Source organism: Orycteropus afer, unplaced genomic scaffold (assembly GCF_000298275.1).
Source record: "Orycteropus afer afer isolate SDZICR_OR568_19922 unplaced genomic scaffold, OryAfe1.0 scaffold00033, whole genome shotgun sequence".
NCBI lineage: Eukaryota > Metazoa > Chordata > Mammalia > Tubulidentata > Orycteropodidae > Orycteropus > Orycteropus afer.
In genome coordinates, this window is record NW_006921620.1 from 5,649,564 (window position 1) to 5,662,861 (window position 13,298).

A 13,298-nucleotide genomic window follows, 5' to 3' on the forward strand; every position below is an offset into this window, starting at 1 on the left:
TTTCCGACTCATAGCAACCCCACGCACAGCAGAATGAAACACTGCCTGATCCCGCGCCAGCTCCATGATCCCTGCTATACTTGAGCCCATCATCGCAGCCACTGTGTCAATCCATCTCATTGAAGGCCTTCACCTCTTTCGTCGACTCTCTGCCTTACCAAGCATGACATCCTTTTCCAGGCAATGGTCCCTTCTGACAACATGACCAAAGTAGGTGACACGAAGTCTGGCCATTCTCGCTTCCAAGGAACATTTCGGGTGCACTTCCTCCAGGACAGATCTGTTAGTTCTGTTAGCAGTCCATGGTACTTTCAGCATTCTTCGCCAGCACCACAACTCAAAAGCATCAACTCTTCTTTGGTCTTCCTTATTCACTGTCCAGCTCTCACATACATACAAGGTGATTGGAAATATCATGGCTTGTGTTAGACGCACCTTAGTCCTCAAGGAGACATCCTTACTCCTCAGCACTTGAAACAGTTCCTTCGCGGATGACTTTCCCAGTGCTACACGTTGTCTAATGTCCTGACTGCTGCTTCCATTGGCATCTATTGTAGAACCAAGCAACATGAATTCTTTGACAACCTCAATCTTCTCTCCATTTGTTGTGATGTTACTCATTGGTCCAGTTGTGAGGATCCTTCTAACATAAGAATAATAAAATATGTATCTATTCTAGCTTGCTATGAATGTGAAATTAAATAATGTATGTAATAAGTTCAGCAAAGTTTCTGGCACATAGTGAGGGTTCTTAGTTTCTTTTTAGGTTTTCACAAGCAATACAATACCTTTATATTTTGTATAATGAGGCCAAAAAAAAAAAGCTCAACCACTCATTTCTCCCTAGTCTTTAATGTCACATAGAAGTATAAACAATTTCCCATAAAATGCACTTCATACCCTAGTCAAGGGATGTATGAGTCCAAGTATTTAGCCTAAGGGAGGGCTAAAGGAAAAAAAAAAAAAAAAAAAAACCAAACTCACTACCATTGAGTAGATTCTGACTCATAGCGACCCCCCAACTGGGTTTCCGAGGTAGTAAATCTTTATGGAAGTAGATTGCCCCATCTTTCTTCCACAGAGTGGCTGCTGGGTTTGAACTGCCAAACTTCTGGTTAGCAGTCAACTGCCTTAGGCACTGAGTTAAAATCTCATACCCTAAGAAACAACAATTTCAGAGAAGCCATGAGAACCTGAGATAATTTTAAAAGTTTATATATATCTCAACTATAATATGGTCATATAAAAACATTCATCACAAAAATAATCTACACATACAAAAAGTCCATTTTTTGTCCCTTTTATATACTATTATAGACAAAATGATGAAATCCAGAAAGTAACAGGAATCCACCAGTTTTAAAGTTTGGGTAATTCTATAAAAGAAACAGAACCAATCATCTAAACCTTTTCTAAAATTTCACACAATGAAGCTTACTGCACTGTACTCTCACAATTAAATACATCTCTGCTCAACTCAGATGAAATAATTATTATCAATGATCGAAAGTTCAGATAGAAAAAAAAAAGTACAGAAAAGGATTTATAAGTGAAAACATTTAATACAAAAGAAATGGTTAAAACAAAACCCATACAATATTCAAGAAATGTACTGAATTTTAAAACTTCTGAAATAGACATATTTTGGACCTTTATATAAAATACCACAAAGTTCAGAATTGTTGAAAACAAAAGCTTATGCAGAACAAAATCCGAGGGGTGAAAAATAAACTATCAAATGTTTTAAAACCACCTAAAGCCAAATAAGACAAAACTGAACTATACAATTTGGACACAGGTTTAAGTGCATTTTCTTTGACAACTCAATTGCCTACCATATGTAAAAATTGGCAATTAATTAAAATGCAATTAAATACAGATTTGCAAGCCATTTGACCATTACATAAATGATAAGAAGTTAAAAAGTGAACTGTCAGTTGAAAAATAAAAGCTTATATACAACGAAGCTCAAATGGTAAAGGAGGCATTAAACAGGAAGAGCGTTTGGCGGTACAATCGTAACAAAGGTCTTTTAGGCACTCGCATTCAGAACATTCCTTCCATAAATAAGCACTTAGTTCTACTTCAAACAATAAAGCTGATTTTCCCCAACTGCACCTTTAATTGAGCCCTACACTATATATTAGGGATGCATTTAAATGGACCTTTTATGGAGAAAATCAACTGACCTTTTTAAAAATATGAGTCTACCTATTTTATTCACAACTTCAAAAACACAGAATTTAAAGACAATTCCAGTGAAGCACAAATGTGGCTCTATCAAAACATTCTACCATTCAGTATAACCAATACAGGAGAACAAAAAATACAATGACAAAAAAAAAAATCTACAGTTTGGTAATCCTATATAAAAGTGGCCCCATCAAACATACTTCCAAAAAACAAATATAATACCACAAAACAATGAAAAAAAGAAAACTCTATACAAATTGTGGGATTTCATCTTCGAGTTCTTCAAACTGTTGCATTCGTTTTAGCCGTGGTCTCTGACACATGGGGTTCACATCAGGCAGGTCGGGCTGCTCGGAGTTCTCGTTAGGCTTGCCAACAGGCTGCCCAGGACAAGCTGCTATGCTTTCTGAGTCTGGAAGTGATTTCAACACGTGACCCTGGGGAGCATGCGTTGTGCCAGGAAGCACTGCTGCAGAGGACTTGGCAGGTCTCTCTTCATTCCCCTTTACACTGCTACCGGGAGTCCACGGTTTATAAAATGTTGTCCAGTGTTGGGGCTGCAGTGTTCTATGTGCTCTGACAGAAACAACAGGATTGGAATCTGAGGACCGTCTTTCCAGCACTTCTCTTGCTGACCGGACTGGCTCTGTGTATGGCTTACTGGGCTGGGTGGCACTGACCAAATGGTCCCCACTAGTCCTCAGGTTTGTTGTCACTCCTTTTTCCTGCAGTGCACTGGGTACAATCCTTACAGTCTTTGTGGTCAGGTCATTTTGTTCATACTGTTTGTCCCAAGTTTTTTGTAGAGTCTGCTGGTCACTGCCATCAAGTTTGGAACACACAGTAGTAGGGGTCTCTTTTTTATTAACTCCTTCCATGGCAGGATTCTTGCAAAAACGGTCTGAATTTACATTTCCCATGTATCTGCCATTTCTCTCGTTAGGAAGGTTTGCAAGAAGGAGTCTGTCTACAGGCAAACTTATAGGTCTAACCATTACCTTGGTCCTTCGAGTATGCCTCTCACCACAGCTTGCTTCCCTATCAGATTTCAGAGCAAGTGGCTTAGGGGATTTACACACATCTTCCACTTTCTGGGATGCTATTTCAAACTCTTGGTCTAGTATCAAATTCACTTTGTCATCTGAAAAAGGAAAAGATCTAGTTAAAAGCCAAACTTTATGGCACGTAGTGAATAAGAAGTTTGACTGAGTTATAAGTGGGTACCCTTACAAAATAACAAAGGTCTCACCTATTTCTTTCAATAAAATGTTCTCAGTTATCTATGCAGAAGATGAGATATTAAAGGTACCCTTTGAATAAAAATGTTAGAAGTTTGTATTTATTGTAAACCACTACAATGAACAGCTATAAAATATATTGTAGGTTAGTAAAAATACACACAAAAACCAATAAACACCCATAAAGTAACTTCTTTTTATGTGCCATGCATGAACAAGTATTTGCTAGGTGAAGGGACAGTCAGGATTTCAGTAAGTAGGCACTGGTAAATTAACCTCAGAGAAGTTATAGCAATTTGCACACCAACAGTATGTCGGTGTGCCCTGAATCCCAAGGATTTTGCTGGCTCACTTTATCTGACTTTCAGTTACCCTCAACCCAGTGATAGCCTACTATATTAAATGCCTTAATGTCCTTCAGAGTGGATCAATATATGGTATATAACATCTAATCTATCAAATGAAGGTTGAAGGTTTAAGTAAAAACTCGTAACTTCAAACACATGTTATTCTCTTCATTTATTTGTTTGCTCTCAGATTTACCATGTGTCATTGCCATGTCGGAGTCAACTTGACAGTAACCAACAACAAGAACATTCTAATATAGTTGGGAGCCATGGTCCATGTTTTCTCAAGCTAGAAACTTCAGCTCCTTCAAACCTTGTCCCTTTTTGCTGCATCTCCTCCTAAAATTTCCTCTTCCTAGAAAATTCCAACCCTCTGCTCATTCTCCTTTTTGCTGCAAAAACATAAAAAAATTCTATGCCTTGGCACTATGATGGCTTTAATCTTCAGCTGCCCCGTGCGCAGCTATGCAATCCGTTTCCCTGTCATCAGTCCTTTCCCACAGCTCATGGGCAGTGGTTTGCGCTCAGGGTGCCTATCAGAGTCACTTTTCAATCATCTCATGTGCCCCCCTGCACTACCTGACACTGCTGACCTCTCTTCTCTGAGCTTCCAACAGGTCCTTCCCACATTTATGGAGCACTGTAAGGGATCTGACTCATTGCAGTTGGGCTATATTCCAATGAGAAGTTCTGAGGGGAAAATTTATAGTAAAATGGACATGTGTGTAGATTAAGTAGCTCAGTTTCCTGAGTTCAAACCTGAACTCTATCGCTTTTGCATTGGCGAAGCCACTACACTGTCTCTAAGTGTTTTCATCTGTCCAAACAATACAAAATTCTCCTTGTAACTGTTACCTATGCTGTTGTGTGGCCTACATGATCTAACAATGAAAGAATTTAAATAAGCACTCAGCAAATAACTTTATTATTATTTATTATTCCTAATTAGGAACCTCACTTTATAGGTCAGTGAAATAAGCACAGGTTTGGGACTCAGACAGGTCTGGGTTTAAATCCTAACTGGACTATTAGGGCATGGCCTTGGGCATTACTGAACTTCTCTTAGATTGTTAGGCCATGGGCTGAGTGGGTTTAATATTCCCTACTTTATAGCAGAGAACTATTATGAAGATTAAACTAGATCAATGGAATGAAATGATAAGTACTGAGCAGGCTCCTAGTGAGTGTTAACACTCTTCTTTTTAAGATGTTGTTAGGCTATGACAATTGATACTCAATTCCACATCGAATATGGTTGTATTCTGAATAACTGGAATTTAGCTCTAGTAACATATAGACCTCTTTCAAGTGCTGAAGAGCAAAGATGTCTCCTTGAAGACTAAGATGTGCTTAACCCAAGCCATAGTATTTTCAATCACCTCATATACATGTGAGTGCTAGACAAAACGAATAAGGAAGACTGAAAAAGAGTTGGTATTTTTGAGTTGTGGTGTTGGCAAAGAATGCTGTAAGTACCATGTACTGCTAAAAGAACTAACAAATCTGTCTTGGAAGAAGTGTAGCCAGAATGTTCCTTGGAGGCAAGAATGGCCAGACTTCGTCTCACCTACTTTAGTCATGTTGTTAGAAGAGACCATTCTCTGGAGAAGGATGTCATGCTTGGTAAAGAGGAGGGTCAACAAAAAAGGGGAAGGCCCTCAATGAGGTAGACTGAACAGTGGCTGCAGCGATGGGCTCAGGTATAGTAGGGATCACGAGGCTGGCACAGGACCAGGCAGTGTTTCCTTCTGTTGTACATAAGGTCGCTATGAGTCAAAGACAACTCGATGGAACATAACAACAACAATGTATAGAATTAAGGCACTCTGCTGGTGTAGTGGTTAAGGCATTGGGCTGCTAACCAAAAGACTGGTGTTTAGAACCTACCAGCTATTCCACGGAAGATGAGAGAGTTTGCTTCTGTAAAAATTTACAGCCTTAGAAACCCAATGGGGGTCACTATGAGTTGGAATCAACTCAAAGGCAGTGAGTTAAGTTGAATGTATAGAATTAGAAGTCCTAGTGGTGCAGTGGTTAAAGCACTCAGCTGAGCAAAAGGTCAGTGGTTCAAATCTAATGGCCACTCTGTGGGAGAAAGATGCTACAGTCTGCTCCTGAGAAGATTTACAGCCTTGGAAACCCTACAAGGCAGTTCTACTCTGTTCTAAAGGGTCACTATGAATTGGAACTGACTCAACAGTGGTGGGTTTTTGAGTTCGGAATGTATAGAATCACAGTAACAAACGGAACTTTTTCACCAGCTTGATTGGACCAACCCCTGCAAATAAATCAGCATACAGAGAAAAACACAATAAACCAGCTGCAGTGAGAGAATAAAAAAGACATATACACATGTGTACTTAATGTGTTCAAGGCAGGCCACATTAAGAGAAATAAAAAAGACATACACACATGTGTGCTTAATGCTTTTCAAGGCAGGAAAAAACATTTGGAAAAAAGCATTCATGAATTTTAGGAATTTGACTGCTAACCATGAGGCTGGTAGTTCAAACCCACCAGCCACTCCTTGGAAGGAAGATTGGGCAACCTGCTTCCATACAGATACTGCCTCAGAAACCCAAGAAGGGGTCTCTGTGAGTCGAACTGACTTGATGGCAGTGAGTTTTTTGTTTTTTTTTTTAAGTTTGATTCCTTAAGGAGCAGTTACATTAATATCTGAAAAGCAGATGCCAATTACTACATTGCTCAACACACTCTGCCCCAACTTCTATTTATGGCAAAATGCAAAAAACATAAAAAAACAGTTTTACAGAAGGAGCACCAAAAATTCCTTTGAATTCCAATATGTTTTTATAAGAAAGATCATAATGAAGAATGGCATTCATTTAAAGCACACATTAAAAGACATATTTCTTAATTGCTGCCACAGATCCATTTACTAATGAAGCTTCCTGCTCTGACTTCACTCAACTCCACTCACCTTGGATTTTTAATCACGCTTTATTGGAACAGTTTTAAATCAACAAACATGTTTTTTACATGGCCACTCACCAGTGCATTTTTCTAATGCATTCTGCTTGTGTTCTGAGTCCTCAAATGATGTAACTGGTTCCAAAACTTTGCTTTCACTATCTGCAGTCTGTATATCCTGTTGATGAAAGAAAATATTTAAACTTGAAGAAGCAAACATACATCTCAAAATACAAAGTTCAAAGCTTTTTAACTTATTAATGTAAACATCACAAACTTCCAACACAATTCCGTCAAGGTCAGAACTCACTTCCTTTGATGAAAAAAACAGTGACTTCATGGGATGTTCTGGGTCTCTTTCTTCTGGTGATAACAGAGGCTTTGGAAGACAGCCTTGATCAATGTGAGGTGCAACCACACCTGTACTGCCCACAACAATATCCTGTGGCTGTAGGGACCCATCAAAGATCTTCTGTGAGTAAGTAATGAGGAACTCTACCAATCGTGCTTGATGTGAATATTCAGTAAGGGAGGAGATGGTGACAGGAGCAGCTGTTGGCCTTGGCCTAATGAGACATGGCCCAAATATCAAACCCAAATTTTTGGCATTCATCTTGTTTTCTTCTGCATGATCTACTACCCTGCAAAATAAAACATACAAAGCAATATGAGGTTTGCCTATCAGACCTCCTTGATGGTAGCAGTTTACTTATATCAGTATATGGCACATCCTACTAGGTCTGTGAAGTTCCATGGTGCAGTTCCTAAGACATTTGACTGAGAATCAGAAGGTTGGTGGTTCAAACCCACCAGCCACTCCACGGAATGAAGATGGGACAATCTACTCCTGTAAAGATTTACTGTCTCAGAAACCCAATAAGGGTCGCTATGAGTCAGAATCCACTTGATGGGAGTGGGTTTTTTTTTTTTTTACTAGGTCCTTATCCTAGAAACAGTACACAAGTAGTCTTCAAGTCTAATCGATTCTCCCTCCTAAATCTCTCCGTTCTTTTGCCATTGCCACCCCCCATTCTAGCCTTACTTCAGGATCCCATTACCTTTCACTCTTATGACTATATTCAGGGGGATGTGAATTGCAGTAAAGACCTCCCCTCCAGCCCACCCTCCATATTGCTACCAGAAGGATCTAACAAGCCACTCTGAGTATGTTGACTTCTGGCTCAAAATTCTTCAGTGGGTACAGAAGAGGAAGAGGGTCACCTCTTCTGCCATATATATCATCTGCCAGGTATGATTTTCTTATTTCTTTACTAGGCCTCTACCTAGCTCATTGTTAGGTAGTTTCTGCTATTGCTTGCTATATTCTAGTCTCATCAAAGTCTTACCAAATAATTTGTAGTCCTCAAAATGCTCTCTTATGTCTCTGTGACCATTACTCTTTGTGCTCTTCTGCACACTCTTTGTCCACCAAACAACTACAAGCAGTTCCTGGATTATGAAGGAGTTCTATTCCTAAGTCTGTCTTTACGTTGAATTTGTATGTTAAGTCAGAACAGTTAGGTATGGTTCATAGCTAATGTCACTCAAATGTTTGTCATGGTATATAGTACATTTCTATGCATAAACAACATTAAAGGAACACTTCCAGATATGCTAAAACATCTGTAACATAATAATATAGTAGTAGTAATAATATTTTGATGCTTGTCACTAAGTAGCACCTATTTATTATTACAAACCACTGTATGTACCTTGAATTTTTAATACAATAAGCTTTGTGGGGGTTGGGCTATAACTGGGAGTTGGCTGTTTAAGTTGGAAAGAACCGTCTGTACTCAATTCTTCAAGTCTAGCTCAAAAAGTGTCTCCTCTGACCTGCCCTCAATCTGCCTCTGGAGGCTGTGCATTAGAATATTCCATTAGAATAAGAATGATGTTTTTGTGTGTCTCTCAGCTGATGAGCATAACAGAAGGTAGAAACCTTGTTTTCATCCCTGTCTCCCCAGCCAGAGCCTGGCCCATAGAAGCATCTGAGGCAAAGTTGCTGTCTACATGAACACATTTCACTGTCTCTCTTGCACCAGCACAAGTTAGTTAAATGAAAATGAAACGTTAATTTTCAAACAACAACAACAAACTAATCAGGTATCCATCCACTCCTGGATGTTCTTCTTATACAAAGGTCTTACCGTTTAAGATGTACTATGAGGTAATGGAGACTGTTAAAATTTGGTGCTGGCAACTGTCTGAGAAGGTCCTTGCTTTTTAGAAGAATTCGGTTTATTTCAATACACGCACTTGGCCATTTTTTGTCCTCAGGACCATTCTTTTTTGTCTCTTGTTCTTCATTTACATGTTGGAGCTCTTTTGCAAGGTCTATACATTCCTTGTACAATCGAAATAAAATAAATGGCTCTGGAAGCTGAAGAAATAAAATGACATTAGGAACATCATTCTGTCCATTCTCTTCCTGTCACTATCAAAAATCCATTTCTTTGCTGTTGTAAATAGTGCTGCGATGAATGTAGGTATGCATATATCGATTCGTGTCCTGGTTCTCAGTTCCTTAGGATATATACCCGGTAATAGGATTGAGTCAGTTGACTCATTTTTAATAATAACTAAATATTATGGCAGTGATTTCAGATTCACTTTATAGGTCACAACTGTAGCAAAGAAGCGTCCATTTCTAAACATAGATTGGCATGAAATCTTATTAAATCTAAAGGGATATGTTAACCCGTCAGTCAGTAGCTGTCAATTTCCAACAATGTGACAGCTTCCCTTCCACTTCCTTCCACATAGTTACCTCTTCCTTGTGTCCTTTCTTCCCATGCACTCCTGCCTGCCAAGTTGTCTCCCTGTGCATACACCACCTTTCTATTCTCCCCTGATTGATCTCTCCAAGCAGTGTATCTACCCAATGTAAATGTTCAGCTCACATGCCTGTCTTTTGCTTGGCTGGAAGCTACAGGAGTGGGTTCAATCTCAGACCTGAAGGGCAGCAAGGGGCCATAGTGTCAGTGGTTCTATCAGACCAGCAAACGTGGTCCTTTTTTTTTCAATGATTTTGAGTTTTGTTCCACACTGTCCTCTCACTCTATCCAGGATCTCTTACAGAGATCTCTCTCTGAGTGGTTGACAGTGGTCTCTGGGCACCTTCTAATTCTTCTGGTCTCATAGTTGTACAGGCTGAGGATCACATGGTGTACCAGTCACTCGGACTAATTATTTTCATGTGTCTTTGGTTTTCTTCATTCTTCTTTGCTCTGGACAAGGACAGACTCATGGTTGCATCTAGACGGCTGCTTGCAAGCTTTTAATATTCCAGTCACTACCTGCCAAAGTAGGATGCGGAACAATGTTTTGGGTAGTATGTTATGCCAACTGAGCTTGATGTTCCCTGCAACTATGGTCCCAAGCCCTCTGAGTGAGGTCCAACTACTCACTCCCTCTGGGTAACTGTCTGTGGCCAAGAAGTGACTACAATCTTGCCCTTTGTCAGCTGGGAATTCTTACAGAACATACAAATACACTTGTAGAAACATTGTCTGCCAACTCTATATGTGGTCATGGGCACACTCTCCCCCTGCATAGACATAACTAATAGTTCAGCCTGTCCACCCATCTAGCCACTCGTGTATCAGTGTTTGCTTTCACTGACAATGCAGTAATGTATGTGCAAAAGGGTTCATCTTTGTTGTCTGTACCACCCATACACCTCTCTACGTCTTCCTCTTCCTCAATGCCACCATGGTGATCACTCACATTTGGTACATTACCATTCTCTCACCCAAATCAATACTGGTCTCTACGTATCTAACAGTGTTCCCTCCCCTCCCCTCCCACAGCTGGTAACCAATAAAGAAAATTTCCTTCCACAGATAAAACTTTCCTTGACTTTTTACAATAATGGATTAATACAGTATTTGTCCTTCTGGGACTGACTTATTTCATTTGGCATAATGTCTTCCAAGTTCACCCACGTTACACAGTGCTTTGCCGATTCTACGTTATTCTTTAGTGTTGTATAGTATTCCACTGTGTGTATGTACCATATTTGGCCATCCATTCTTCTGTTGATGGACACCTAGGTTGTTTCCATCTTTTGACTACTGTAAATAGTGCTGCAATGAACATGGGTGTGCATTTATCTGTTCTTGTCCTGGCTCTCACTTCTTCAGGATATATACCTAGTCATGAAATTGCTAGGTTAAATGGTTATTTCTAATTCCAACCTTTTAAGGAATTGCCATACTGCTTTCCACAGTGGTTGTATCATTTGACAGTCCCACCAGCAGTGTATGAGAGTTTGAATCTCTCCACATCCTTGCCAGCATTTGTTATTTTCTGTCTTGTTGAACTCTGCTACTAGTGCTGGGGGGAAAGATGGTATTTCACTGTTGTTTTGATCTGCATCTCTCTAACAGCTAATGATCATGAACATTTCTTCATATGTTTGCTGGCTGCCTGAATATCCTCTGTGATGAAGTGTCTATTCATGTCTTCTGCCCATTTTTGAATTGGATTATTTGTCTTTTCGTTGTTGAGGTGTTGGGAGTTTTCTGTAACTTCTAGAGATAAGTCCCTTGTCAGACATGTCAATGCCAAATATTTTTTCTCAATCTGTAGGTTCTCTTTTTACTCTTTTGGAGAAGTCTTTGGAGGCACATACAAATTTAATTTTTGGAAGGTCCCATTCATCTAGTTTAACTACTGCTGCTTGTGCATTTTGGGTTATGCCTGATAGTTGATTTATGCTATTTATTAGGGCGCCTAAATTTGCCCCTCTCTTTCCCTTGAGGAACTCTATAGTTTTAGGTTTCACATTTAAGTCTTTGATCCATCTGGAGTTAGTTTTTGTGTATGTCGAGAGGTACAAATCTTGTTTAATTTTTCTGCAAATGGATATCCAGTTTTGCAAGCACCATTTGTTAAATAGACAATCTCTTTCCCATTTAACGGATTTCGGCCCTTGGTCAAAGATCAGCTGACCATAGGTTGATGGATCTATTTCTGGGTTCTCTATTCTATTCCAATGGTCTATGTGTCTGTTGTCATACCAATACCAGGCAGTTTTGACTACTGTGGCTGTATAATACGTTTTGAGATCCGGGAGCGTGAGACCTTCTACTTTGTTCTTCTTCAATAGTGCTTTGCTTATCTGAGGTCTCTTTCCTTTCCATATAAAGCTTGTTGCTGTTGTTGTTGTTATATGCTGTCGAGTTGGACTCAACTCACAGTGACCCTTCCTTGGGTTTCCAAGGCACTATCACTATGGAAGTAGACTGCGCAACCTTCCTTCAGAGGAGTGGCTGGTGGGTTTGAACTGCCAGCCTTCTGGTTAGCAGTCAGGTGCCTTAGGCACTATATGCTACCAGAGCTCCTCCATATAAAGTTAGTGATTGGTTTTTTCCATATCCTTAAAGAATATTGATGGGATCTGGATTGGGATTGCATTGAATATATAGTTGATTTGGGTAGAATGGACATTTTCACAATGTTCAGTCTTCCTATGCACGAGCATGGGATGTTCTTTCATCCATGTAGATCTCATATGGTTTCTTGGAATAGAGTTTTATAGTTTTCTTTGTACAGGTCTTTTGTGTCCCTGGGAAGATTTATTCCCTAGTATTTTATTTTTTTAGTAGCTATTGTAAATGGTATTGATTTCCTTATTTCTTTTTCAGCAGTCTCTGCTGGTGTGGAGGATGCCTGGATGTCGATCTTGTATCCTGCCACTACGCTAAATCTCACAATAAGTTCCAGCAGATTTTTTTACTGAGTCTCTTGGATTTTCTAGGTATAGGATATCATCAGCAAACAGGGATAATTTTACTTCTTCTTTACCAATATGGATCCCTTTGATTTCCCTTTTTTGCCTTATTCCCCTGGCTAGGACTTCCAATACAATATTGAATAGAAGTGGTGATAGAGGACATCCTTGTCTGGTTCCTGTTCGCAAGGTGTCAGTCTCTCTCCATTGAGAATAATATTGGCTGTTGGTTTTGCATAGATGCCCTTTATTATGTTGAGGAATGTCCCTTCTATTCCTATTTTGTTCAAAGTTTTGACCAGGAATGGGTGTTGGATTTTATCAAATGCTTTTCCTGCATCAATTGATAGAATCATATGGTTCTTTTCCTCTGTTTATTTATGTGGTAGAGATGCTGGTTTTTTTTCTAATGTTGAACAATCCTTGCATACCTGACCTGATATGAACCCCACTTGGTCATAGTGAATTATTTTTTTGACATGTTGTTAAAGTCTATTAGCTAGGATTTTGTGGAAGATTTTTGCATCTATATTCATGAGGGATATTGGTCTATAGTTTTCCTTTTGAGTGATGTCTTTGCCTGGTTTTGGTATCAAGGTTATATTTACTTCATAAAATGAATTTGAGAGGATTCTGATGTTTTGGAATAGTTTGAGTAGGACTGGTGTCAGTTCTTCTCTGAAAGTTTGGTATAATTCTCCAATGAAACCATCTGGGCCAGGACTTTTTTTTGTTGGTTAAGTTTTTTATAACCTGTTTAATTTCTTCTTTTGTTATGGGTCTGTTCAAATTTTCCATGTCAGTCTGTGTTAGTTTAGGCAAGTAGTGTGTTTCTAGAAATCTATCCATTTC

The 13,298-nt window shown here is 39.3% G+C and overlaps 1 protein-coding gene across 1 annotated transcript in view; it reads right to left on the reverse strand.

The window, feature by feature from the left end:
* Positions 1 to 2,441: 2,441 nt before the first annotated feature.
* Positions 2,442 to 13,298, reverse strand: part of ARHGAP29 (Rho GTPase activating protein 29) — a 106,886-nt gene continuing 96,029 nt past the window's right edge. The window contains exons 19-22 of the mRNA XM_042780298.1: positions 8,860 to 9,092; positions 7,020 to 7,350; positions 6,791 to 6,887; positions 2,442 to 3,334 (exon numbers count right to left, since the gene is read on the reverse strand). Coding sequence (XP_042636232.1) covers positions 2,442 to 3,334; positions 6,791 to 6,887; positions 7,020 to 7,350; positions 8,860 to 9,092 — 1,554 coding nt within the window. The remainder of the gene's footprint in view (positions 3,335 to 6,790; positions 6,888 to 7,019; positions 7,351 to 8,859; positions 9,093 to 13,298) is intronic.